The 27,143-nt window shown below is 38.2% G+C and overlaps 1 protein-coding gene across 2 annotated transcripts in view; it reads right to left on the bottom strand.

Moving 5' to 3' along the window:
• The window catches only part of ITGA2 (integrin subunit alpha 2), a 70,697-nt gene extending 44,254 nt beyond the window's left edge, over window positions 1-26,443 (bottom strand). For both annotated transcript variants that reach the window (XM_084503802.1, XM_084503803.1), the window contains exons 1-2: window positions 26,306-26,443; window positions 7,474-7,597 (exon numbers count right to left, since the gene is read on the bottom strand). In XM_084503802.1, coding sequence (XP_084359928.1) covers window positions 7,474-7,597; window positions 26,306-26,345 — 164 coding nt within the window. In that variant the 5' untranslated portion in view covers window positions 26,346-26,443. The remainder of the gene's footprint in view (window positions 1-7,473; window positions 7,598-26,305) is intronic.
• Window positions 26,444-27,143: the final 700 nt, after the last annotated feature.

Genomic DNA, 27,143 nt, shown 5'->3' with positions numbered 1-27,143 from the left:
CAACTAGTGTCCTGAGCAGCTCAAAGTCAGCCCTCTGAAAGTCCAATACAGCGGTTTTACTGGTCCCCTTCCTGGCCTCGCCAAGAACAGTGAACTCCACCATTTCGTGGTCACTCTGCCCAAGACAGCTCCCGACAATCACATCCTCCACCAGTCCTTCTCTGTTTGTGAAGAGAAGGTCTAGCGGGGCACCACCCCTGGTAGGTTCACTAACCAGATGCATCAGGAAGCTATCTTCCACGCTCTCCAGAAACCTCCTAGACTGCTTTCTCAGGGCTGTGTTGTGCTTCCAGGATATGTCAGGGAAGTTGAAGTCCCCCATGAGTACAAGAGCTGACGATTTCGCAACTTCTGTCAGCTGCCGGTAGAACTCCTCATCCGTCTCCTCATCCTGGTTCGGCGGTCTATAGCAGACCCCGACCAGGACACTAGCCTTGTTGTCCCTGCCGATCCTAACCCAAAGGGACTCGACCTTGTCATTCCCAGCCTCGAGTTCTACAACCTCGAAAGACTCTCCAATATAGAGAGCCACACCACCACCCCTTCTGTGCTGCCTGTCCCTTCTGAAGAGCTTATAGCCAGGCATTGCAGTACTCCAGTCATGAGACTGGTCCCACCACATCTCCGTGATGGCAACCAAGTCGTAGCCTGCCTGCTGCACGATGGCTTCCAGCTCCTCCTGTTTGTTACCCATGCTGCGTGCATTGGTGTAGATGCACTTCAGCTGGGCCATTGCCTTATCCTCCAGCCTTGCCATTGTTCCCCCCTGCACAGCCCCAACAATCCTAGCTTCAGCCCCATCCCCCTTCCTACCTAGTTTAAAGCCCTCTCAATGAGCCCTGCCAGCTCCTGGCCCAGGATCCTTTTTCCCCTATGTGGTGGTTTTACCGTGCTGGGCAGCTAAACCCCACAACTGCTCTCTCACTCCCCCTCCTTTAGATAAGGAGGGGGAGAAGTAAAGCAAAGAACAACTCACGGGTTGGGATAAGGATAATTTAATTAAAGGGAAATAATTATAATAATTAAATAAAGACTACCATGAACTAAACAATTTAACTAAGGGGAAATAAAAGGGAAAGGGGAAAAAGGGAGGAAAACAAACAAAATAAATGAAAGCTATATGGAAGTGCAGAGGAAAGAAATTACTCTCTACTTCCCACAAATGAGCGATGATTGACCACGTCCTTGAAGCAAGGCCTCAACGCACGCAGCCGGTGTTCGAGAGGAGGACCGACGTCTTCTCAACGAGAGCCCACCCCTCCCCTCTTCTTCCCGTTTCCACCTTTTATTGCTGAGTGTGACACCACATGGTATGGAATATCCCTTTGATTGGTTTAGGTCAGCTGCCCTAGTAATGTTTCTCTCCTCACTTTTTGCCCACCCCCTAGGAGGGTTAGAGAAAGGCCCAATGCTGTGCCACTGCTGCTCAGCAGTAGACACAACACTGGTGTGATAACACTGCTGTTCCAGCTACAAGTACAGAGTACGGCACTGAATGGGCTGCTGCCGGGAAAGTTAACATTCCAGCCAGACCCAGTACACCCTAAAAGATAGGGACCCGTCTGCGGCCATCAGGCCAGGTGCTGAGTAAAGTGCCCCATGATGAAAAAACCCAAGATTTCTGCGTTGGCACCAGCCCCGGAGCCACGTGTTTATAATATGAAGTGATTCACTTTCTCCAACTCATTCTTTCATCTGCTGTACCATTCACTCTCCAGGATCTGTTCTTCAAAATACCTTTCACATTTAATCTGAAAGCCTTCACAGAATGAGCAGATTCAGCCAATGGAAAGAATTAAACCAAACAGTATAGGGCAGTGGAGCTCTGGGGGAGAAGGACAATTCTTTATGGTGTTTAACTTGCAGTGAAACAAGGGTAGAGGTGAAATGTGATCTCAATGGATATAAAAAAAAATTACACAGATGATTAGAAAGCAGGGATGTCCCAGCAGCCATATGACACGGAACATAATCTATTTGTAGTAATTATGACTTTATGGTACAGTAAAGAGAACAAACAAGGGGAGCCCAGTACAGAATACAGAGTTTTACATGAAACCATCTGTTTTTTTCCATTTGCCAATAGATTGCTAAAGGTTCATCTGTCATCCCCTGAAATTATATAGGTAGGTAATACAAATACTTTGCACTACAAAACAAAGCATTTTACGTAATAATTATTTATTACAAAAAGGAGTTGCCTTGAATACTAATATAATATTAACTTTCCATGGATTGTCTGATTTCATCTCTCCATTTTTGTAGTTCATTTGAGTAAAATGGCTTTGATAAGAATACATGTTTTAAATGTAGAAAAATAGAGTTTGAGTAGTTTTCAGATTTGTCAAATGAAAATACTGGTATCTGCTTAAAAAAAAAAAGTTTATTACGCATCAGTTAAACACAAGCTTAAGAGCAGAAACAGTTACTCTGTTTTACCAGGTCAGCTGAGCATAACTTCAGATTCTATTTCCTTTGTGTAGGAGTATTTTAAAAATACCTACCTCCTTCTCAATTACCTTGTGGAACAATAGTGATTCTGTAGGTGTGTGGAAAACAACAAAACATGCTAAACAAGTAAGCTCCTCGAATTCTAAACCCAAATCCAAATCTATGCAAACTGTGCCTAAAATAAATTTAATTTTGGCTCTTACTTAGTTTACACTGCACAACAAAGATGCACAACCATAAGCTAGAAAAACACGGTACTCTATACACTGAATTTAACACAGAACTAACACTGTGATTTTCAAAAATGAGTAGTTACTAAGCCTATATCCTTACTTGACTTAACTAATCAATCTTTGCCTGAGAAAAAGTTATTAATCAATTTCCACCAACCCTAGGCCTCTACTTTTTTGTTTGTTTGTTTGTTTCCAATCTTAAAGGTCCTACGAAATAACTTGATTACTATTTCTCTAGTATCTTGAGACTTACTTAAGTTTAATACAATCTTTAATCTATATTATAAATCATTAAGTCCTCCTTCCCTTTGAAAAGTAAAATAAACCATTACTGTACATAGTTACAGAATACTGCTCTGGGAAAATACATGTGTATCTTTCTAAAACATCAGAAATTAAGCAAGAGTATCTGGCTAGTATCCTGCTAGTGACAAAAATATTTCTTGACTGTGATTAAACAGGATGTAGATGAAGCAGAATGAAACAGAATGTTTCAGGAAAGAATGCAAGAAATGATTACTAAAATACTTGAAAATACTTGTTTCAAAATAAACTGTACAGTATGTTAATTAAGAGCCTTTTTCAGGCATGAGTTAAATATTTATTTTTGCAAAACTTCATTATGTATCCTTGTTGATCATCTTTACATAATACTATAGTGATCACTGAGTAATATTGCCATGGATTTTATTAGTCAGCTTCTTAATCAGTCTCCAACACTGTATACAAAGCAAGTGAACTACATGAAGTCAAATAAAGTTCAGCAGCGATGCCATACCACACAGGCTGCAGCAGTGGCAGATCAAAGTGTAACGGGAACTATTTCTGGGAAATTACACCATGACAAAATGAATAAATGGCAAAGTGTGATGTAGCAAAAAAACTAAATCAGAATTCATGGTGAAGGGCTAAATTCGCAGCTGTTGTCAAACCATGTTTTATATTTTGTGATGTTGTTGTGCTGTTTCTTTTTATTTTTTTTATTCATTTGCTCTTTAATGTATTTTTTTTTAAACAAAGATGGCTAATAGGAAATAGGAATATAAAAGTAGAAAGGACCTTCATCTTGTGGTTCTTTTTTTCTACAATTACAGGAAATGATTAATAGATATGAAGAACAGAAAACTCTTCACTCTCACAGCTGCTTTTCTGCACACCCTAAAACCCTTATCACCACCTAAAATTTTCAGTCCTTTGAACAAGAGGCTCAAAACATCAAAAGCTACAGTGAGTTGTGGCAAGAGTTTTGACCAACTAATTTAAAAGTCCTTGAAGACAGAAGACAGTGCTGCTTCTCCAAGCTGGGAAAAGGTCAACTGTAGGTCATGTAGCTGAGGAAGGAAAAAAAAAAAAGGCCAAAATCTACCCTCTTTATTAAAACCTGAAGGTTTTGTAAATGCATCAATTTCAGCCAAAGTTTCTTCAGAAATATGTCTTTTTGACAAAATGTCTTATTGGTCTAACGAGGCAGAAGACCACCTCAGGAGAAAGGTGCTGTACTTTGATTGGTAATATGCACTTTGATTGGTAATATGCAGTTTAAAATAATTTTTAAACCTGTTCAGTAGTGCTATGATCATATGATACCCACTAATGACAGTATATATTAAGGCATCATTACTTTTGTGATATCAAATGTAACATTATTATAAATAAGACAAAATCCATAACATAAATTGCAAAACAAAATTGAAAAATTCCACAGCCTAAGCATGCAGATACAACTGAGAAGAATGGCTGCGACAGCATACTGAGATTTTAGCTCTATTGTGGGATCTATCCCACAATGCGTTAATAAAATAACACAGAATTTGGCCTCAATTTAAGATTCAAATATAGATAATTGCATGACAGGGAGAACCAGATTATAAATTGAATGACGTTTCTGTTGCGGGTAATTACTTGAGCAGTGGTCAGCCTATATTTTTCTAGTTGTTGAGTTTCTTTGGTGTTCACAATTTTCCTTGACCTCATTAAAGAGTTCCTGTCTGGAAATTCCCACCAGACACTGTGAAAAGCTTAAGCTTTGCTTGGCTTGCAAGTTTGTCCTTATTTACGAGCTTCACATGCCATCAATGCACAGCAGAGCAGTGTCCAATTATCCTGGATCATCTGACTCTATACAAAAAGGATTCCCTTTGCTGGTTTGTGTCACAGCTTCCAAACATGAACCAGCACCCTCTATAGCCCTGTACTCCTGGTTGGATTGTCTTCTTTCTGAACGCATCTCCAGGCAAAAGTGGTAACATACTTCTGTATGCAGAGTCCCAAATCTGCAAAAATTTTGTCATTTCCTGTAGTTCTTATTGCCTTGTTGTACCTCCCAGAAATACATCTGAATAATATAACTAGAATGTGCTGTGTTTTGTTTAATTTTATTTTCCTCTGTATCTCTCCTTTCTGCTCTTTGAAAGAATAGAGGAGTTTTAAAGCTATATTTGATATGGCTGTATCTGATTTTATTGTCAGAAGCAAGGTCTAGGAAGCGAAGAAATTTCCCATAGATCTCACATTCTGGATAATCTTTCCCTTGGAGAGAGCTGCCACCCCCACTGTGTTGAACTAGTGAGCAGCTCCACTGTTCCTGAACACAGTTTTCAAGTGCTTTACGCTCTTACTGCACAATGAAGTACTCCTTATAAAAGCACGTGGTGATAAACGCTCCCTTCCAACACAAAGGAACATCCATCCTTATGCAAAGCCTCTATCTGTTTGTTTCCTTCCTAGCTCAGCCATGTCAACGAATGCTCTGTACATGGACTGCAAGCCTGTGCATCACTTACAGGAGACATCTACTCTAATGAACAGTTTGAGTGTTTTCAAATAACATACACACACACAAAAATCTCTATTGTCCTCAAGAAAAAGAAAACAGCTTACAAATGAAGAGAAAAAGAAAGTAAACTATGAGTGATTTTTTTTTTTTTTTTTGAGCATGTCTAGTGATTCATTGAGAGGAAGACTGAAAAGAGCTTTTTTTCACCAAGAGTCTCTAACAAGTCATGGTTACCAGAACAAGTGCTAATAAAATTCTCCAAAGTTTACAGTTAGACATTGTGCAATGAATGAACAAATGATGAAGTGCCTATCTGCAGAAAACAGTCCCAGATTCATAAAATTCATACACCTGGGAGAAAAGAAAGAGAAAGTTAAGAGAAGGTTTCTTTTTCCAACTCCAGAGTGTTAGCCAAGACATTTGGAGGAATTATCATATCAGAAGTAATAATAAAAAAGGGAAATATAAAACAAAAATAGTTTGCTTGAGTCCTGAACCTAGTGCTCCTAAGCTTACAGAAAAATTTACAGGAATAGAATGCATGAAAGAATATACCAGAAAATACCAAAGCATTTGATTCACTTCAGGCAAACACCTTTGTTCTCTTTCAACAGCTTTACACAGAAGTTAAATATATATATATATATATATTTTATATATATATATTTTTTTTTTAAATATATATATATATATATATACATATTTTTTTTTTTTTTAAATGCTCTGAACTAAACACATGATTAAAGCAGGCAGAAACATGGCAAGAAGCTACCACTGCATCAGGCAAGGAGCTGGGGAAGTGTCACCTAAAGGAAGGAGAGGAAACATTGAGCTTTCAGATCAGATGATACAGCTTCTTACTTCCCTCCTGGTCACTAGTGGTAAATGAAGGAATTCTAGAGAAGCAGTGGGATCTGTCGAGTCTTACATTTTTCCGTACGAAAAAAATTGCAACTGCACAGTGCAGCTGTACAGGGCTATGCATAAAATGTCCCAGCTAGCTCTGTAGTTTTGTTTATGCTTTTCTGAACTTTAAGTACAAAATACATTATAATGCATTTATAAAATACATTTTACTTAAAAAAAGTTCAGCTACTCTCCATCATCAATTAAACAAACATGCTAGTTTGTTGCCTTCCCCCCCCCCCCCCCCCAAGACTTTCAATTTAGGGAGAATGATGCTTCTAACATGTGCAAGTTTATTATAATATGTGTAGTTTGCATGACTTTTCATTAGTCCTTTCCATGAAAAGACACCTTAAGCTTTGTGGTTGCTGAGATTGCAGAAGGGAAGAAAACAATGTATTTTCCACTAAATGGGCTTACTCTGGGTTAATGTTTTAAAGTTATTTTTGAAACCAATGTTACTAGAAAAAATATTTTACTAATTACTCATTAAGCCCAATGTTGTGGCAACACTGGATTTCACATCAAATTTTATGCCTGAGAAAATGCAGCAGACACAAGGCCTTTGCTGGGATTGTGTTATGATATACATCCAAATATGTTGTCCCTTGAGAAGTAAGCACTTAACGTTATATCAGAAACAAAATTATGTAAGTTTAAGTTCAGTTAATTTTAATAAATATTACTTCTTAGATCTGTTTTAACCTCACCAACATTAAAACGAAAAAACATTGCAAATATATGGACTGTGTAACAGAGATGCTATTGCTAAACAAATAACTGAGATCAGACTTAAAATGTTAAAAGAAATTGTGAGTTTGAGGAAACTAGTGTATTGGAGGTCAAAGTAAGAGCTTAAGAGAGAAAGACTTGTGCATTGTGTAAAGGAAAAAAAAAAAAAAAAGAACATTCATATGAATGAGCCTTTAAAATATTCAACTTTTTTTTAATTCTATGATTCTATGAAGGTCAGTATTTACTAGTAAAAAGATAATATAAAAGTGAACAAATTGGAAGTAATTTTAATTTCAAATTAAAATGTAAAATCAAGGTGCAATATTTTTAACTGTTTAATTGGACATATAACGAGATATTCAAACTGCTTACCATTTGCCTTGATCATTTACAAACTGTTGAACTGCATATCCAAACTGCTCTGCTGATGGACCAGAAAATATTTTTGCTTCTAGGAGCCTAACATTGTAGGCTTCACAGCAGTTACAAAGAATGCCTGTTAACAGAAAGATTAATATTACTACAGAAGCAATTAAAGAAGAATTTTGATCCTAGTGAAAATGGCTCTTAATTTGTGCCAACTCCCCCAACAGAAGATGTAGCCTTTGACATCTGCAATTAAAAACAATCAAACAAAAAACCTTTTCCCTACAGTACCCATATACCAATGCATAATGATTATATAGCATTCTTTACAGGTGTTATAATATTATGGGCAGGTATTAATGACTTGTTCGCTGTTTGGCTTAACAAATGTCGCAACATTACTAACAGCAGTGTTTTAGCTGAAAGGAAGCAAGAAATGTGACTCAGAGGTCTGTTATCTTCCCTTACCTGAAGACATGTTAAGCTTATGGCACACCCAAACACATCAATGGCCTGCTGAATTAAGTTAAAATGAAAATCCATTGATAATAACTGTTAATGCTGTTTGTATTTTACTGTTTATCTGCTATTTATTGTTTGAAACAGTGGAACAAAATCAGATTATCTACCGCATCAGAAAACCTACATTTTTGAGTCATTTTATTATCACAACATGTTTGTTTTCTGTCCAAACAGCCAGAACAGTTGTCCAAACAGGAAAACTTTGAAATACAAACATGGAAGATATCACTGCATTAATGAACTATGACATTTAATATTGAAAACTTCACTTTGCTGTGATTATGGCATTAATAACTTTGTCTTGGTCCGCTCCATTCCATCTCCTAACTAGCAGCATGGGCTGGTACATGTCATAGGTCTGCAGGATGCATGGATTCACTCCTCCTTCATAAAGGACCTGAATTCTTTCCAATCAAGGGCTGTAAGTGGTTATCAGGGAGAGTGTCTACTACAGAAGCTGCAGGACTTCAGTTTATTATTATATGTTATTTGAGACCACGAATAACCATGAATAGATAATTCTAACGCTGCTTGGAGGTAGAATGACTAAGACAATGGTGGGAAAATTCAGAAAAATCCAAGAAATAAGGCATCACCCAGCTCAGGGACATATTCTGGCTCCTGACAATTCTCTAAAAATGACAGCAAAGGAAGAAATGGTGACCTGTGGTTGCACTGCTGAGGTTCCCAGGTGAGAAAAGTTTACAGAGTTGCTCACTGGTTAAACAATTCCCTCATGTTTTTCCGTCCCTTCCTGTCTGCCCAGACAGAATGAGTTTATCTGTTCTACACACAAAATACGTCTCATCACAGTTATTTAGTACGAGTCATTCTGCAATAAAGTAGGGGGGGGGTTATGACAATTCTTTATAGCAAGATCCTTTAAGGAAATACATGCTGATCTTTGACTTCTTAAAATAGTCTGAGCTTAAATTTTCTCTAGTTTTGATGGGCAGAGAGAACTCTTCATGCTATTACTCTCTTCCAGGTCCCCAAATCCGCTGGTCAAAGGGATTAAATTAGCATGAAACAGCTCATCACAGTAGCTTAGCTGTATAGTAGCTTAGCTGTAATAGAAATAAAAAGAACATCATACTGATAACATTAATATCACAACTGCAGGTGTGCAAGCAAAGTTCACTACATGTACAAACAATCATAGAATTTCTTATCTTAGGTATCTTCATATAGTAGAAAAGACAAATGTCACTAGCAAAATACAAAATACAGCTCATAAAATTACTACTTTTTGACCACAAACTCAAAACAGGAAATCATACATTCGTCATTTCAAACAACCACTATCTACAGCTGGCCTCTGGAAAGCAAACAATCACCATTTGCTGAAAGTATAGTTCCTTGAGAAACATCATTAGAGAAAGAAAATATTTTCTCAGTCATGTTATTTGAGACTGGAGAAGAGAATGTGTACAGATGTATCACTCCGTGTTTCACAATACTTTTGACAGGAATTACAACCACTTACAGTCATAGCTCAAGTCTAGGTTTTGGGAAGGGGAGAAAAGAATAGGTTAGATATTGACTACATAAAAGGTAAGATTACTGTGGAGACTTTGCCGCTATTTTTTTTGTGATCTAATGTATTGACATTTCATCAAAATATCTTGCATATGTTATACTCTAGGCTTATTTTGGGGGCCTAATTGTTTTTAAGTTTTATTGTCCTCAGTGAGAAATTACAGAACCACAGAATGGTTGAGGTTGGAAAGGACCAGTGGAGATCTTCTGGCCCAAATCAAGTACCATTTAGCAGTGCCATTACTCTCAAAGGCCACAGGAGGCTTTACCACAGCAACACTGTATGCTCTAACTTCCCACATGCAAATTCAAGAGAAGAATAAATCTCCAAGTCCGGAAGTGTACATGCAAATAAACCCTGACGTTGGAGTGAGGAGCCAAGAAGATCCTAGAATGATAAACATTTAAAGTTTGACCCCAGTGGCATAGGCAAAGAATCTTCTTGACTGCCTGGACTCTGTTACACAGTTATTAGCAAATCATATATCAATTTTAAATGTGTTCCTAATATGCTGTGCTGTTCTCTATCCTCATGTCACTTACAGCAAGCTGCATTGCTGTCCAAGTCTGTACACTTACTTCTATGTATGTCTGCATTAGGTTACTGCTAACATTGGTCACTACACTTGTTAAGGAGTGAAATATGTTTTAACATACTAGTAAGCCTGTCCTAAGAAGTTGCTGGAGTGAAAGAAAATAAGAGCACAGAAAGGTTTCCTTTTGATTTACTCCCAAGACTACGCATTGTAGAGCCTATTTATAATCAGCCAAAAGCTGAAACACAGCACTGCTCTAATTGCAGGCTGTTGTAAGTGCAGAGAAAAGATACAAGAAACAGATTTATGCATTCATGAGATTCACTGGCCACATTCTTGCTACCCTCCAGTAGCTTCAACTGGACAGGATCTCCATGTGTGATATTAGGAAGCAGTGTAATGTGGTTATGCCTTAGATGGATGGACTTGAGTGCAGAGGGTAGGGAAAGCAGTTCTATTTGTCTAACACAATTTAAAATGATTTTATCTAAAAGGATTTTATCTTCCTAATGCCATCTACTGACACTGCAGCCATCCCAAATGGAAAACACTGCTGCTGTGCCCAGTTTTCACTGGGTAGAAAGGGGTACTGCCATGCTTTAATGCTCCTGTGTTTCAAAGGTATGTGTTAAATCCAGTCCACTAGCCAAATTGTAATTTATCTAAATGTATTCTAAGTGCACTGGCCAACTTAGGTGCAAATCCATTGAAGATCTCTCCTCACATGTCCAAGGCTATGGTTTTATTAAATGCAAAAAAAATTTTTGCCAGGGCAAAAAATGCCAGACCTGGATAAAATTACAAAGAATAAATGTCACAACTAACAGCCTGAAGAGAAACCCTCAAGCTGGCTCAAATTCACCTATGGCATGGTGTCAAGTCAGATATGGGTTTTGAAAGCTTGGTTGCACATTCCCTGTCCACCTCTCCCCTTGCTCTCCTGTGGACACTGCAGCATCCCTACCCAGTCCTCCCATGGTCAACAAACAAAACAACAACAATAACCCAACCAACCAACCAAAAAAGAGCACAAAGAAAAGAACAAAAAAAAAAAAAAAACAAAAAAACTGAAAACATTGTCTCTGGAGATGTACTATTATCTACAATTTTTTGTGGATCAAATTTGCCTTTCACCCATGACTACTTCACAAAATCAAAGTAGAAAAGCTGGCAAAGATGCTCTGACTCACCAGGGACATTACCAAGTGAACCATAGTGTAAACATACTTCATTGACAGTCATTTTAAATTCCACATTAAATTTGATAATCATAAGCAGGGTTTTAATTTATTTATTTATTTTATATTCCACACAAATCTTATTCACTATGACCTTGGTGATGGCCTGAGAAGAATATTATGAGTATATATAAAAATATATATAAATAAATATATATATATAATATATAAATATACTTTTTCCTCCACCTTATATGGTGCTTACACTATAAGGACATCTTTATCCTTTTTGTATGTTTATCTAAATACCATATTCAGAACAAGAAAATCAAGTATTTGTAGCCAAAAATAGAGAAAATGCTAAAATTGCTGCAAACCTATTTTCAGCCTGTGCCAGAATAAGAGGGTCTCTTATGCATTAAAAGGGTGCCAATCACTGAAGCATCTAGATTCAAAGTACTATAAATTCTAGGCTGGAAAGACTTAGTATCTGCTGCTGCCTTCAGGCAACGAACTTTGATAATTTGAGAATCTCAAAATAAAGAAAACTAATCCACTATCTGGATTTTAATAGCTTTTGGTGACAGAATTCTGTTTTGTGACTTAATGATCACGATGAGAGATTAGTCAGGCAAGTCAAAATCCACCTCCTAACTTCAGTCTGCAAACGACACTTTATTTACAGTCAAATAAACAGACTGCATGGAACAAAGGAAGCCAGATACAAGCCTAAAGCTTCTGAAGGCCCCTCTTAAAACTTCAAAAGAGTCTCCTTCTCTCCATTGGATAGGCAGGGGACTTGTTCACTTTGGTTTAAAGAGGATTACTTTATCAAGCAGGGTGGCTTCCAACATAAAGCTTCAGAAAAAAACAGAAGTTATTAAAAATACCTGAATGGTATAAAAAGAACTATAAGACTTCCAATAAAACTGCCGTATCACTTCACTTTTTCTTTTTCTTTTTTTTTTTTTTTTCCTGGGAATTCCCACATTTCAGCAACTGCATTCCATCTTTTGCAGTAAGAACTGCAGCATAGAAGTACAGCTGCTTTTATACTTCTGCACCACTGTTTTCTTGCTCCTGGGAGAAAGAAAAATAATGCATGTCCTGACTCTCCACCTTTAAGCCTGAACATGTGTGAATTCTTCTGTAACTAAAAATGACGTCTAATGATGTACTTCAACAGCATCAAAGAAAAGACAAGTTGGAGCAAGTTTTTTGAAGTAATGGCTTATATAAGGTACACCCAGTTTGTAATTGTTTTGATTTTGTAAGCAAAATTCAGATCTTAAAGTGAGCAAGCAGAAAATATCTATTGACTCATCAACAGATAATCATTTAATGCTGTGATTATAACAATAGAATGACTGCAACCTCTTAGTCAGATTAAGCAGTATAAGAAAAATAAAGTTGTTTAATTAATTGTTTCATTTTTTTTTCCTCATCCAATTCTCTGTGTTGGATAATTTATTTTGGCAAAAAAAGTTTATAAATGATTAATAAAATATACTAAGAATATTATTGGTCTGCATTTTTTATCATAGTAAGTGTTCCAATAAATCCTTCATTGTCTTTTAAGTCTAAACACTAACACTGAATTTCCAGTCAGCTGATGCTACACTGAAAAAGTAATGCTGCAGTCTGAAATAGTAGCAATATATGGCAGAATTTCATAATCATATTGACCTAGTTATGCCCAAACAAATCTCAGCTCTGATTAAGATATACAGTCAAATAGAGGCATATACTGTTGCCATAGTTTGAACTAAATAGGTCTAGCAACTGCCATACAAAGAAAAGGAAGAGTCAGTGGAATTTGATCTACTATAAAGATCCACTATAAAGATCTACTATAAAGATCCATTTCATCTTAAGCATTAGTTATGAATTTATCTAGTATTAACCTTGCAAGTAGAAAATATTGCAATGAAGGAACCTTCATATTTTTCCTCAATGATATGGTATTTTATTCTTCAAAAAGCTATTAGCTATAAAACAGAATAATTTCATTACATAATCCAACTACAGCTACCATTTGTCTTTGTAAATGAGCCCTCACTCCACTAATGTGTCATGTGAGGAAACAGAAACAGCCCCTATGCAAAGCTCCACTCTGCCTTGAAACATGACCACAGTTGCTGCCCACTGTGCAGCACCACAGCTTCAGAAACTCTCCCAAAACAGGGCAGCAGAACCCAGTAAACACACACCCAACATCAACAACGCACCTCTGCCAGGTTTGTAACTGAACAGAAACAACTGCCAAGTTTAAAAAAAAAAAAAAAGTGATAACTCATTTAGGAAAACATCCAAATACAAGGGAATAATAACAATAAAAATACAGTAATGGATTGGGAAGGACTAAGCCTGTAGTCACTGAGGAAGACAAAGGCCATGACCTAGCATGACAGCATTTCAAACATCCTTGTATAGTTTTTTAGTCCATTAATTGCTTTGGATCAAAAAAACCCAATGGATTATTGTCTGCTTCCTGAAGCAGTTTCATACATTAGCAGCCAGTCAGATGTGTATAGCCTACATCTTCGTATGTTTGGTCTAGCATTTTTTTTTTAAAGCTGTCTTCCTGAAATAGTAGATACTTTAAGTTGCATTTCATTTTAATCTGCTCCAAAAGAGTTGCTACACAAAAAAGGATCCTACAAAGAAAATTTTCCCTTTAGTCCTAAGGATTTCTTCCTCTAAATAATATACATCAGCAATGCCCTGGAACCTGCTAGCCCCCAGTGGGGACAGAGAAAAAGAAAGTAGTGGAAGGGAAGAGAGAACTTAACTCTTGGTCTCCTCTGGCGTCATCACACTGAATTGCACACTCTAGTTCCAACTTCCTCTACCTCTGAAGCAATTCTAGGTGCTCTCTTTGGGATGGGCTTTTTGCAGTTGTGCAAGCTCACATTAAATCTCCTTATTTGTTAGGTAACTTGTAAAGCCACTTTTGTCTCACCCCAATGCTCATCTGTTTATTGTTTTCATTCCTCTGCTAACAGGTTCTAGAGTTAGCAGGGAAATACAGGCATCTACAGGCACTCACACTGTGAATCACCTACTGTCCTCTAAATACTGGCCAGAAAGGTGGAATGAAGGCAGGAAGAGAGTAATAAAGTTATGAAAGAAGGCAGTCAAGTAGTATTTGCTTCATTATTAAATATATTCAGTGTTATTTTATTTAAGGAAAAAAAAAGTGTAAAAGCTTTTTTAGTATAAGAGTAAAGCTATTCCCTTACTATTCAAAACCTATGTTATGAGAACAATAATTCTCAATAATTCTTCATTGTGCCTTCAGAAGCCACCAAGTAATTTTCACTGCAATGAGCTTGTTTGAGGTGCAAATCTGGCCAAAACCCACTTCTTTCTTTTGCCGACATGTTAGTCTTCAGTGTGATCTGCTTTTCTCCACTGCTATGTGCATTGTGCACATGCACAGGTAATGACATCAAACCAAATTCTTTTTAACATAAAATAAATAATTTTGTATTGGTTGCACTGTTTTGGGATTTTCTGTACATGAATGTAAATATGAATCACAATTTTGTGTATTGCAAGTATACTCATACATTAGAATCCAACTACATATAGCAGATAAAATAGAGAACAACATATAATTTAACCTGGAAAGGCTTACTAACCTTCACCTGCAGAAGTCAGGATACGTAAAACAATCATTTCTTATTAGATTTTTGCTGTATACGTCTCTATTGCTTGTGTTTTTTCTCCAATATGCAAAACCTTATCAGTGTATACTCACAATAACGCTTAGAAATTTTCAGCTCATGTACTAAAACACTGCTTTTATCATCACAGTTAACCTGTTTTATTTTAAAATGAACATTCCTTATGGTGAAAAACCCCTCTAAATAAATAAATAATAAATAAATAAACAAAATGTAAACCTTCAAGAGGAAACCAGAATAAAAGTATGTGAATGGCACAACACTGGATCTTTTGTACTAGAAATCAGAATATCTAATAATCCTCACTTTTATTACTTTGTTATATGTCATCATGTTTACAGAAGTCTTAAAAAGGTAAGTCTTTATTACTTTATTCTTTCATCTGTTTGTTTTATTTTCTTTTATCTCGAGACTGAAGTTTTCTTCCCATCAGCTACAATATATCAAACTATTTAATAATTAACCAAGATTACACAGGTTAGTGTAGAAATAAATTAGAAGAAAAAAAATAAAAAAAAGAAAGAAAAAAATAATGGCCAATGCCTCATTTAGTAATAAATCATCCTCCCTTTTCCTTTCTCTCACTCCCTCTATAAAGTCTTTTTGGCTTAGTTGTCCAACTGTGTCTTCATGGAAGTAGGTCAGCTCTGAGCCTGAAAACTTCTGAGTGTGTGTAAGTCTGAGTCACTGCCCTTGAATTACTACTGTTTATGAGAATCCGCATTGAAGAGTTACCAATAACCTGCTATGAAAGCAAACAAGATAATACAACAAATTGTGAATGAAAAGTAGAAGAACCTGGGACAATGCTGCTAGTCGCTGTCTGTTTTGCTGCTTTGGCATTCTTACATAGTACAAGATCTATATAAATTTAGCCACCACTGCATTAGTTACTGTTGAAAATTCTACCTTGGTAGCACCTTTTTTTGCCTACACGTTGCTGTCTCCTCCATTCCCAAAGCAGAACACGCTGCTCTTCATCTGGAGTTAAGAAATCTCAACAACCTACTGTATATACAAGGACTGATTCCACAATCATGTTCTGATTACAAAGTCACATTCAAGAGAAACTCCTGCTGGACTGACAACTTCCTATATGTTTTTAATAAAGACAGCAAGTATTTGGACCTACGCAGACTTATTATCCTGGCATGTTTCCATCTTTAAATCCAGTGGAAATAACTTTTCTTTTACAGAAAGCTGACAGGAATTGCATCTTTACAAACTGACTTGCAGTTTTTTTCTTTTCTTCCTTGATCTCAGTACAACTCAGGATTATTTTGTCTTAGCTCTTAGACTCCCGCAATTTGTGCTCAATAATACCACAAAGAGATTAAAAGTACGCATGGCTAATAAGCTGTGCACACATATATGCTACATATGCAGTTAAGTTACTGGCTTCGTAACTAAGGATCATGAAAAGAAGTTTCGTATGAGTTTCGTATGTTTCCCTACGATAAAAACTGACTTTTCATGTGGAATTCCACTCCAGCAACTTCTCTTCCATCATGCTCACATTATCGGTTGTTGACCCTTTTTATAAACCGTCAATATTTCCAAATATAGTCAGAGCAGCATGAGCTACATTAGGACTGTAAAAGAGGAAATGCATGTCATCACACAGAAACCAATATAACTGCTATCTCTGTATCCTATTTTCTGCATTTCCTCTTTTTGGCTTTTATGAAAGACTGTACACAGATGAACATGCACATTTGTACATAGATACCAAGAACACCAAAAACAATCAAAGGGATCTATATTTTCCTATGCATAGCATATTCTAGACTATATGAGAATTTCAGTGTGTGTATCCTGTAAGAACATTAAATCATTTCATATTATAGCACCTGGAAAGGCTAAATTAGAAAAAGTGTGAGGGATGTATCTTATGACAGATCCAGAGTCACAGTCTGCAGCATGACGACTGAAGTGACTTGAGAGCAACTCTACCATCACGATCACATTAGGACACCACATTTACTACCCTGACCATCCATTTCAGCTTCTCAAGAACTAGCCAGGAGCTCAGCTGTCTGAGCTGTATACAAGAACTGCATCAGCTGTAACAACTTCACTACATTAGCTTCCTGCAACAAGAAAACCCCCAAAGCTCCACAGGATATATAATTATAGCTCTTCCAACTATTGTATTATCATAACTTTTGTTTTCCTATAGCAGACTTAATGACTATTTGTCTCCACTGGTTGGAAGGGTAGCTCATGGCCCAGCAGACTGAATGGTAGGTGGGTGGTCACAGCCACTCACCTGAAATTCATCCTTAATGCACATTGAAATCATCAGCTGGCACCAGGCAGAATGTGGACTCAGTAAAATCAGGAAAACAATTCAAGGATGCCCAGACTTCAGCAGCTGCCTAACCCAGACTGAATGTAAAATCACCTGTCTCCTAGGTTTTGTAGTGTTAAAAAAAAAAGGCATATGCATACTTAGAATATCATAATGGTGCAGAAGCACCCCAAACAGCAAAATTATTCTACCTGAGACACACTCTGCTATCATGGCCAGTGGTGATGGATGACTCCTGGATTGAATAACTTCTGCTCTAAATAAGTAAATAATTAAACTAAACATTTAAGTAAGTTCTTTTAAGGCACTGTCTATTTTCCAAATGTAAATTACACCAGCAGTCCAAAATGACCAGCTCAGAACTCTTCTCCCAGCTTAGTACACCAGCCAAAAGGCCACAGGCAAGATGTGCCTTTGCTTGTCTGCCCGCAGACATGTGCTGGGATGAGCAGAGACCAGTTTCAGCAGCAGAGGTTGAGAGTACTTCACTTTGACTGCTTTACTGCCTGGTAGTGAAGATGATTCTGGAAAAGTGAGAGAGGTGAATCCACATTGGAACACACCTCAATGGAGAGCTAAGTCCCAAGTGATTATTATCATTACTTCTCAGGTAGCAACTTCTTGAAAAAGGCTCAACTAGATGCCTCCTTCCCCAAAACTGTCCCCAGCCTATACCTCAAGGGAAGGAGACACCTAAAGCAGGTGTCTGAGGAAGACAAAATTCAAATACCCTCTCAGTCTACTGCTTGACTTCCAGAGCCTTCCTATTCATGTGAAAATATTTCTCATGCACTTTAAAAGTGCCTTAAAGTCTTTTCTAACTCAGTCATTCTGACTCATGCCAGCTGGGGCAGGGGTGCCGGTCTTTGGGTGCTGTGGGGCAGAATCCTGCTGTGGGGCAGAATTGTGCACTGCCCTACCCTCCAGACCATACACAGGATTGCAGTGTATCTAGACACTTGTGGTCAGGTGGGTGATGCCATCTCCGATCAGAGTTCAGAAAGAAATTCTCTTTTATGAAAAATGCAGCCATTGTACAATCTGGGCACAGACAGCAGGGCACATGTACATTTAAGAAGAGTTTCCTAGAGATAACGTTTGTTTCCACAAAAGCTGAACAGTTGCTTTTTGTCTTCAGAGAAGGAGAGTCTATTGTATCTGTAATCAACTTCTGTGAAAGACAACTCCAGAGACTCCTGAAGTATTTTCTTTACCTTATTTGTTCAATACGCTGAACTGGTTCTGGGCAGTTTGGAAAAGAAAACAAACAATAACAAAAACGGGGAACACATAGACATGGTGAAATGAAAGCAAATTTGACTAGAATAAAACAAATATCATAACTACTAATTAAGAGAACTACTAAAGGACTGACTACCATCCAAGGAGTACTGCTTTTTTTTTTTTTCCTTTGTTTATTGTTTTGCCCATCTTAATAAGGGAGTTACTTCACTATCAGTAATTTCTGTTGTTCTAAGTTTGATCTGTATATATTGCAAGCATATCTGAATGTGAACATTAGTTGGTGGGCATAGTTAAATGAAGGGTAAGGCCAGATAATTTTTTTTCCACTTAAGAAAGGTCAGCTAAACTCTCATTTGAGAAATTTCACCTAAATCTGCATTTAATTAATTGGTTCTATATACATCAGAAGTAGTGCACATAGTGTTAGCACAGTTTTATACCACACAGAAAGTATGGTATAATAAGATTAAAATGCTATCTAGTTCTTTATTAAAGCACTACATGGACTGTCTTACATATACACACTAACATATACAGCTATGACAATATAATAGATGAATACCGTAATATAATAATAAGCTATTAATGAAAATGTTGTGTGTTTCTTTACTTAATCATTATTGTTCTCCTCATTTTGAAAGAGAAAGTGCAAATAAAGATATATGCATGGCAACATTTTCCAGCGTTCTTGTCTCACATCCTGCAGCAAAACATTTTCAGGTTGGAAAATAATTTTAGGTTGGAAATTAGGAAAGAGTAGTTAGACACTGGGACAGCTTGCCCAGGGAGGTGGCGGAGTCACCGTCCCTGAGGATGTTTAAGGCAAGTTTGGACGCAGTGCTTAGGGACATGGTTTAGTGGGTAATATTGGTAGTAGGGGGATGGTTGGACCAGATGATCTTGGAGGTCTTTTGCAAACTTAATGATTCTGTCATTCTATGGATATTTCTTAATTGTCTAAGATGCACTAGGTGACCAGGAACAAGACATCCCAATTCAGACAGGCCAATACGAAGCACATTCTTCTTATGTTTTACCTTCCTTAGTGAATCATAGCATATTACTATTAAGAAATCAGGACACTATGTCTTAGCACAGGCTACCCTGACTTACACATTTCATGTATACATTTACCTCACTAAGAGAACAGGAGTAGCCAAGTGTAGATTTAGACTTAAAGTTCTATAACTTACCGACTTGCTGTTTTAGCAATTATGCACTTTCTTTCTTACTCAATGCACTTTCACAGTCAGAGGGAGACATGCACTATCTATGGTCTACCACAACAAGTCACAACAACTGGGAAACTAGAATTGACTGCTACGTATGTGGAAAAAGTTGACATGCCATTTTCTAATCCCTATGGTTTACCTCCAGGCAGCTGCCTTACTGCAGGCAATATAGAGCATGGCACCTTCACACCCCAAAAGGTGGCAACATTGCTGCACTAAATTCCCATAAAGCAAGCACAGGTTGATTATTCCTCAGTGAAGTAAGTGATCTTGCAGATGGTTGAGTTAATACTTAACTGGGTAATCAGAGAGTCAGGTGGCCTACGCATCTGTAGTTTTACCTCTACTGATTTCATACAGTTTTGTGCTGCAGCCTTAACATAGCATCCACTGCTGCCTGCTTTCCTGTACAAGGATATATGAGATAGACAGATAAAAGGTAAAAACCTAAAATCAAACCTTCCCTACCACCAGCCCCATCCTTCATTATTCTCCATTATAACTCCATTATTTCCTTAGGTAGATCTCATTTAAGAATGACCCCTTCAATGTGCAATATTCTCTCTTCCAGAAGTTTGTTGTTAACAGTAATTTTCCTCTGTTCTTAAGAAATAACTAATCATATTAGCCAAGGTGATATATATGATTTTAAAAAAATATCCTGTATGAACTAAAGGAAGAATGACAAACTTGGAAGCAGGATTAAAAGTGCAAAGTAAATCAGCAATACGTCACGAGAGTTCCACCAGAGCTGTTCATAACTTGCAAGCCCTTCACCCTGTCTACCAGTGATTTGAAAGGGACAAAAGAATCTGTGACATTCATCACGTGTGACATTCAACCATGAACATGCCATTCAGTTAAACACAAGATGTCTTTGCTCATACAGCAAAGAGCCTGTGTTTATCTTACTTCTTTGCCTGTATAGTTCCTCTTTTAAGTCCTGATCAGTGTGCAAGTCTTACTAGATTTTTGAAGAATATGCATCTCCAGGAGAAAATAAAACTGACTTAGTCCCTGAATAGTATTTTAAGATGCTCAGAGGACTAATTCAAAGTAACAATTGCTGGCACTCAGATTATTGAATACATTTGCTAATTCAGAAATACCAGCCTGATTTGGAAGTGATGTAAATGTTCACACAGCTTATACTGACTCCACTAGATGCTTTTAGTATCCTCCACATCTGAAAAATGAGTGCATCATGAGCAGAAAGAACATTATCTCATATTGTTTTACAGAGATATATACTCACACTCAGTTAACATAGACAGAAATTATCATTTATCCAGCATATTCCCATTCAATTATTTTTATTGTCCTTTTATCGGTGCCATGAAAGAGGGGGATGTTCATGCCCCTTTAGTACAGATACATATCAGTATTTCACTTAAATGTGTTATAAATAAAAATCTTGATCTGTTACCCGTTTTAACAGAAATGAAAACTAAGGCTGAGACTGTTCTCTGATGTCCTTGACTAATTTGAATGGGAACAGTACAGCCAATTTATTTACACATACACAGAATAGCTTATCAACCCAGTTTCTCTTGCTTTGCAAGGTTTTGAAATCCTAACACAGCTCTTTATCACAGGGCCAGGGATCACTTTGTGAAGAAGAAGTCCTAAACATGAACATTGCTACTGGAAATGTCCTAAAACAAGCAGATAGCATGTGTTGGTATGCAAGTGCATGGCTACTCTGATGAGAAGCCAGCCTGTGTCCTGTCTGCATTTCAGCATGGTAACCATGGAAATGGGAACCAGCCTGCACAGAGCCTAACAAAGGAAACCTTGAAATGAAAATAACAACAGTGACAAGAGACTGGCCAAGATTTCTGCTGGAGAAAATGACTGGTCTGAAGATGGATAAACTCCCTTTTACCTGCATTACCCGTAAAGGACAGTGTTTTATTCACATTCACCCATTTGGAGATTAAGACATTGTAATGGGAGTTCCAATTATTGGCCCTCATGAAAATACATTACACAAAGTACATGCAGAAACTACTTTTATTCATTCAAAATTAACAACAGTGAAGAAAGACCACAATGAATAACGTTTATATAGTGACTAAGAAACACAATGAAATCAAAAAGTACCCATCCTTTTACTTTGACTTCCTAAATGAAAATTCTGTGCAACTGAGTAAATAATAATAATAAAAAGCATAGGAGAATTCAAAAATTGTTCCAGAATCAGATAGCACATAGTTAAAACTTGTTAGTAAGATCTCATGTTTGCTTTGCCCAAATTATGCACAAATAAACATTAGCAGTTAATGTGTTTAGGAGTGTGACAGTAATACACTGTGTAGTTTCTAAAATAAATGTAGTTTGTACAAAATACAAGTCCTGTAACACAGTATGAATGATGCCTTGCTTCAATGTGCAATGCTGTGAAAGGCAAAACTCCAAGAATAATATATAACAACACTCCTGCTACCTGACAAGCTCTCTGAAAGTAGGAAAAACTAGAGATAATTTTAGTTTCAGAAAAGCTCACATTTGGGTCTGGCTTTTGAACAGTCTTCAGATTTTAGAATGATTTTAAACAAAAAGATTACTCATAAGTAGGATACTAAAACAGCAAGATGACAAAAGATGATCACAAAAAGGGAGAAAGGCAAAAATTAATTGCAGCTGTACAGCTTTAAATTAATGTGGTGGGTTGTGTGTGTTATCATTACACACTACATTTTTACTTCTAACTGCTATTCAGTTAAGAGTTTCCTCCTTTCCGGTCAGCACATGGTCTTCTACTTTTTACGTTTGCTAACTTAAACCGCTGAATTAGCAGCTTCCTTGTGTGTTCATCCCTACATATTTTGACCATAAACATCTAAGTATTTGCATATGACTGTGAATTTATTTTTGAACACTCATGTGAAGAGATCCCCTTTAAAAAGATTGAGGACAAAAGTACTCACCACTTTTGGATATCTAATGATACAGCTAAAACCTTGTTTTTTCAGAATACATAGCACATTCAAAATACAATTTCCATTGACTTCATTCACAGCTGTGAATACACAGCAGCCTTGCATGTCAAGATGCACTTTCACAAGCAGCTCAAGCCAGTGGAAGTGTTGGCTACCAGTGCAAGAAACTTTTCCAGCTTCCCTCCTACCTCTGGCTACAAGTTCTGACAGTCCCTTATGCCAGTGCTAACACTTAAACTGCTCAAATGAACAGGATCAGGTTAGCTGATCTCCAAAACTGACCTGGCCCAAAAAAAGGAAAAAATTATTCAGGCAGACGGGTCCCTGACCTGTTCCCCGGACCATGTTCCAATAGCACCAAGGGGAAACTGGTGGGAACATGCAATCAGGAGACGATGAAATGTCCTTGCAGCACCAGCCCCACATTCAGGTCAGCTTAACCAGATTGTGAAAATGCAGCTACAGTTTTGAGAACCCCTGGCTGAGCAAAAAGAAAGAGAGTAGCACAAAAGCTCCAACCACGTGTCAAAGATTTGATTTAAATGACTCGCCTGAAATTGCACTGGCTTTGTGTCCAAAAGAAAAAAAAAAAAAAAAAAAAAAAAAAAAGAGAGAAAAGAAACAGATAAAAATCCAAAGATTTTTGGATTTGAATCCAAAGATTCTGCAAGGAACAATGTATGTATGCATACATACATATATCTTTTATTTTCTCTTCATCCTACTTTTCTTCACATTCTTAGGGACTACATTCACCTGTTCACAGACAGCCACATCAGTGAGGAGGAAGGATATGGACCTGAGTTCAAAGCACTGTGTGATGTGCTGGATGTGCAAAGGGGACAAATCCAGGTTTCTAACTTACTTCTTGTACTTCCTAACTGTTACATTTTTGTCTCTGTTGTTTTATCATAGCATTCATATTAATAGTTGCCAGTTCTCTGGAACTAAACAAAACTGATCAGAAGAAAAAGACTGTTAGTGGGGTCTTCCCCTCTCTCACCATACAGATCTCAGCCCATTGCCAGGAAGTCTGAGGGACACTGCTGCTTCCTGGAACCATGTGATGCTTTTCATCAGCAAGGATCAGATACATACTGAACAAAACCCAAGAGATTACAATTGGAAATTCCAGATTCTATATGAAGTTTCAGAGAACGACCCCTTCCCCATTTCACATAGGACTGCTTTCTTTCTCCAGGCTGTCTGGGCCTAACAGCTTAAGAGCTTGTGGTCCCCATGTGGTACACATGGTCCAAAAGGCATAACTGTTATTTACCTGGGATTTTTTAGTTTAGAGTGGAATAGTGTGAGCGATATAAGCTTGACAGAGCGGAGATTTTAAGAACATGCCAAAGTTGTATCTCCTGAAGCATCCAGATTCAAACTGGAAAGAAGAGATTGCTGTAAAAATACCAAATAATACAAGAACACGAGGGAGACAGTTTCCATGTTTGCAGATATAGACCTAGACCTCATGCAGCCCATTGCAACTATAATTGCAAATAAAGCCTGACTGAGCTCCACATCAAGGATGGACAGAATTTATGTTAAAACCATGCGGATAAAAATCAATTTATTTCCAGAGGAATGAAGTTTTCCAAAGGTTTGTTTCTTGGCCAACTTTGGGTACGGTTTCAAGACGATGCAAATAACACCCTCCTGACAAATTTCAAATATCTGCTCTGAAGTATGAGGGCACTAGAGCTTTCCAAAGTAAATGCTACCAATACTGAGCCCAGGAAAGGCACTTTATTTTCCACCGGCCTCACCCTCAGGAACAACTAGGCTATTTTGGCTCCAATTTTTAAAGAACAGCCTAAAGGAAGAAACCGGACGTTGAAAATACAGATTTAAAGAATTACGTGTGGTGAAGCTATAAGCAGCTAAAACCAGTGTATTGCAACAGAAAGCATCAGGTATAGGTTGCACTATGAAGTTACTCCTCTTAAATTCATCTACTTCTGTGCTTCTCCTCATAACAGAATCTACTGCTACAGACTGTATAATGTTTGGTCAACAAATAAAAGATTGGTAACAAGTTTATAATACCAAAATGGTAGTTCTATTACATTTTCTATTTCTTTCTTCTTGTAGCAAAGAAGAAAGTTCTTTCAAAGAAGAAAGTTCTTCTTTGCTGTACAACTATATATATAAAGTCTATAAGACTTTATAAAAAAGTCTTAATGACTTTCCAACCATAAAAATACACACAAAACAAAACCAACAAAGAAACAAATAACCCACACCTTTATCAACTGTTGCGTTACTTTTAGTAGAGTTTGAAGATAGAACAAAGCAATACAGTTATGTGGTCCATTTAATATAGCTGATAATTCAGAAATTAATATATTACACAAAATCAAGTTTAAAACATACTTGGGGTATTTTCTTGCTGAATGGCCTAAGGTAGCCCCGTTAAATTTAAGACTACTGCCTTTGAAAGTTAAAGAGTTCATCAGAATTCAATCATCGCAGGACAAAACCACTCAAAGAAAACACTCCATTACTGAAACTTACTTTTTCCTTACTTTCCTCGTAGTTCTGTAAGATCAAAAAAGGCTTTAATGTGAGTATTAACCCAGCAATTACATCTATTAACATCAAATGTCACGAAAGATCTGAAATCAAAAGTATGTCAGCTTTCAACTGTATAAATGAAGATGAATCATTGATAGTGCCTGAACAAAGTAGACCTATCCCATTCCTGTCAGTCTCATTGCCAGGGGAATCCTGGTTTCACAACCAGTCCTTATCTTCTGCTTTCAGCACTGCTTGACAAACTTTTGCAGTCCTAGGACTTTTAGCCTGGGACTGACAGCGCCTGTTATTGCTCCTGGTGTGCAGTGACCATAACCAGGAACATAAAGGATGGACGGAGACAAAAGTGCAGACTGGATGTTTTGCCCCCTGATGCTTTTAAGAATTTTAAAGAAAACTACCAAGTTGTTTTTATACTGTATATCTCATCACAGGTTAATATCATTTCATTTGATTTCATACCCTGCAGCCGCACATTCCACTGTAGTGTTTGCTATAGTTACTGAAAGAGCAAGTTGGAACAGCTCATCGGTTAAAACTCATTTTTCTGCCTCTTCCTCAGTGACTTGCTAATTAAGGGTTTGAGAGAGCATACAGTAATATTACAAACTCTGAACGTGGTTGGGAATTTGCTTATGGCAAATGAATATAATGGCTTATAGTTCCCAGGAAAATATATGTAATGGTAATTTAGTCAGCCAAGAGAGGAGGAGATGGTTCAAGTTTCTCTGTCCTTTTCCAAGGAGAGACATCTGCCCAGCAGGGTGGGATTAGACGTAGATGATTTTTGCAAATTAGGAGCAGCGTTCACAAGAAGGAGTATCACCTGCCCAAAAGGGCACAACTCCCTTACAACCGCAAACCCGCGCAGCAAACTGCACCCTCTCCGTAGCACCACCACCACCATTTTTCTGAAATCCCAACCCGGTGCCAACCCGGCAGGAATTGACCCAACCTGCCCGGAGAGCACGGGCTGTATCTGCCCCGGAGCATCGCACTCAGAAATGCGCGCAGCAATGCGCCGCGGTGAGGAGCAACAGCGCAGGGGCTCCGCGCTCCCCTCGTCCCGCTCCGCGGGCGCGCAGCCCGGCGCTGAGACCTACCCAGAGCCAGAAGCAGCGGCGGCAGTGCCGCGGAGCCCATGGTGCGGTGCTGAGCGGTGCTGCGCGCCTTAGCCGGGCCGGTGCCGCTTCCGAGCTGGCCGCTTCCCAGCGCAGCACTGAGCACCACCTGCTCCTCGCCGCCCCGAAATACCCCTCCTCTTCCTTCTCTTCCTCCTCCTCCTCCTCGTCCCGCCCGCCCCCTGCGCCCCGCGGAGACCGTGCGCTGCGGTCCGCCCCCGGTGCCGCTCCCGAGGGGGCGGTTGTACCCGGTGTGTGCCCGCTCCTCCTGGCTGCGCCGGGTTGGAGGCAGCCCCGGGTACCCTGAGCCAATCCTCCGCAGGCGGGGGACGGGTCCTCTTTCCCACTTTGGGAGCCAGCTGAAAGTGCTGCAAGCCGTGGTGAAGTTGTTGGCTGCTGAGGCAGTTGTCTTCACCGAGTTTTGCACTTTGTACTCAATTGCTTTAAGCCGGCATCTTCTCCTTTAAATGAAATTCCTGCAGAATATGCCCTCAGCTGTGAGGAGTGCAACAGGCAGCCTTGCCACCCGAGTGACCCAACGATGCCTATGCAAAATGCTGCCTTAGCTGCCCTGCCAATGTCCAGGGACACAATGGGAGTGAAAGTCTGTAAAAATACGAAGGCGAGGATTCTGCTCACAAAGAAATCAGAAATCAGCACAAAGTGCAGGTTTACCTCCATTCTGTGCAGCTTTCAGGCTGTTTGAGTACTGTATATTCAAAGTATTTGAGAAGTCTTCCTTTTCTCAGTCCCTCTGTTCTGGTATATATCAGAAATTGTGGTACAGCCTATATTATACTGCCTGTTTTTATACATTCTG

The sequence above is a fragment of the Aythya ferina genome (genome assembly GCF_964211825.1).
Source record: "Aythya ferina genome assembly, chromosome: Z".
NCBI lineage: Eukaryota > Metazoa > Chordata > Aves > Anseriformes > Anatidae > Aythya > Aythya ferina.
The sequence above is the reverse complement of the archived record's forward strand: the minus strand, read 5'-3'. Positions and strand labels throughout refer to the sequence as shown.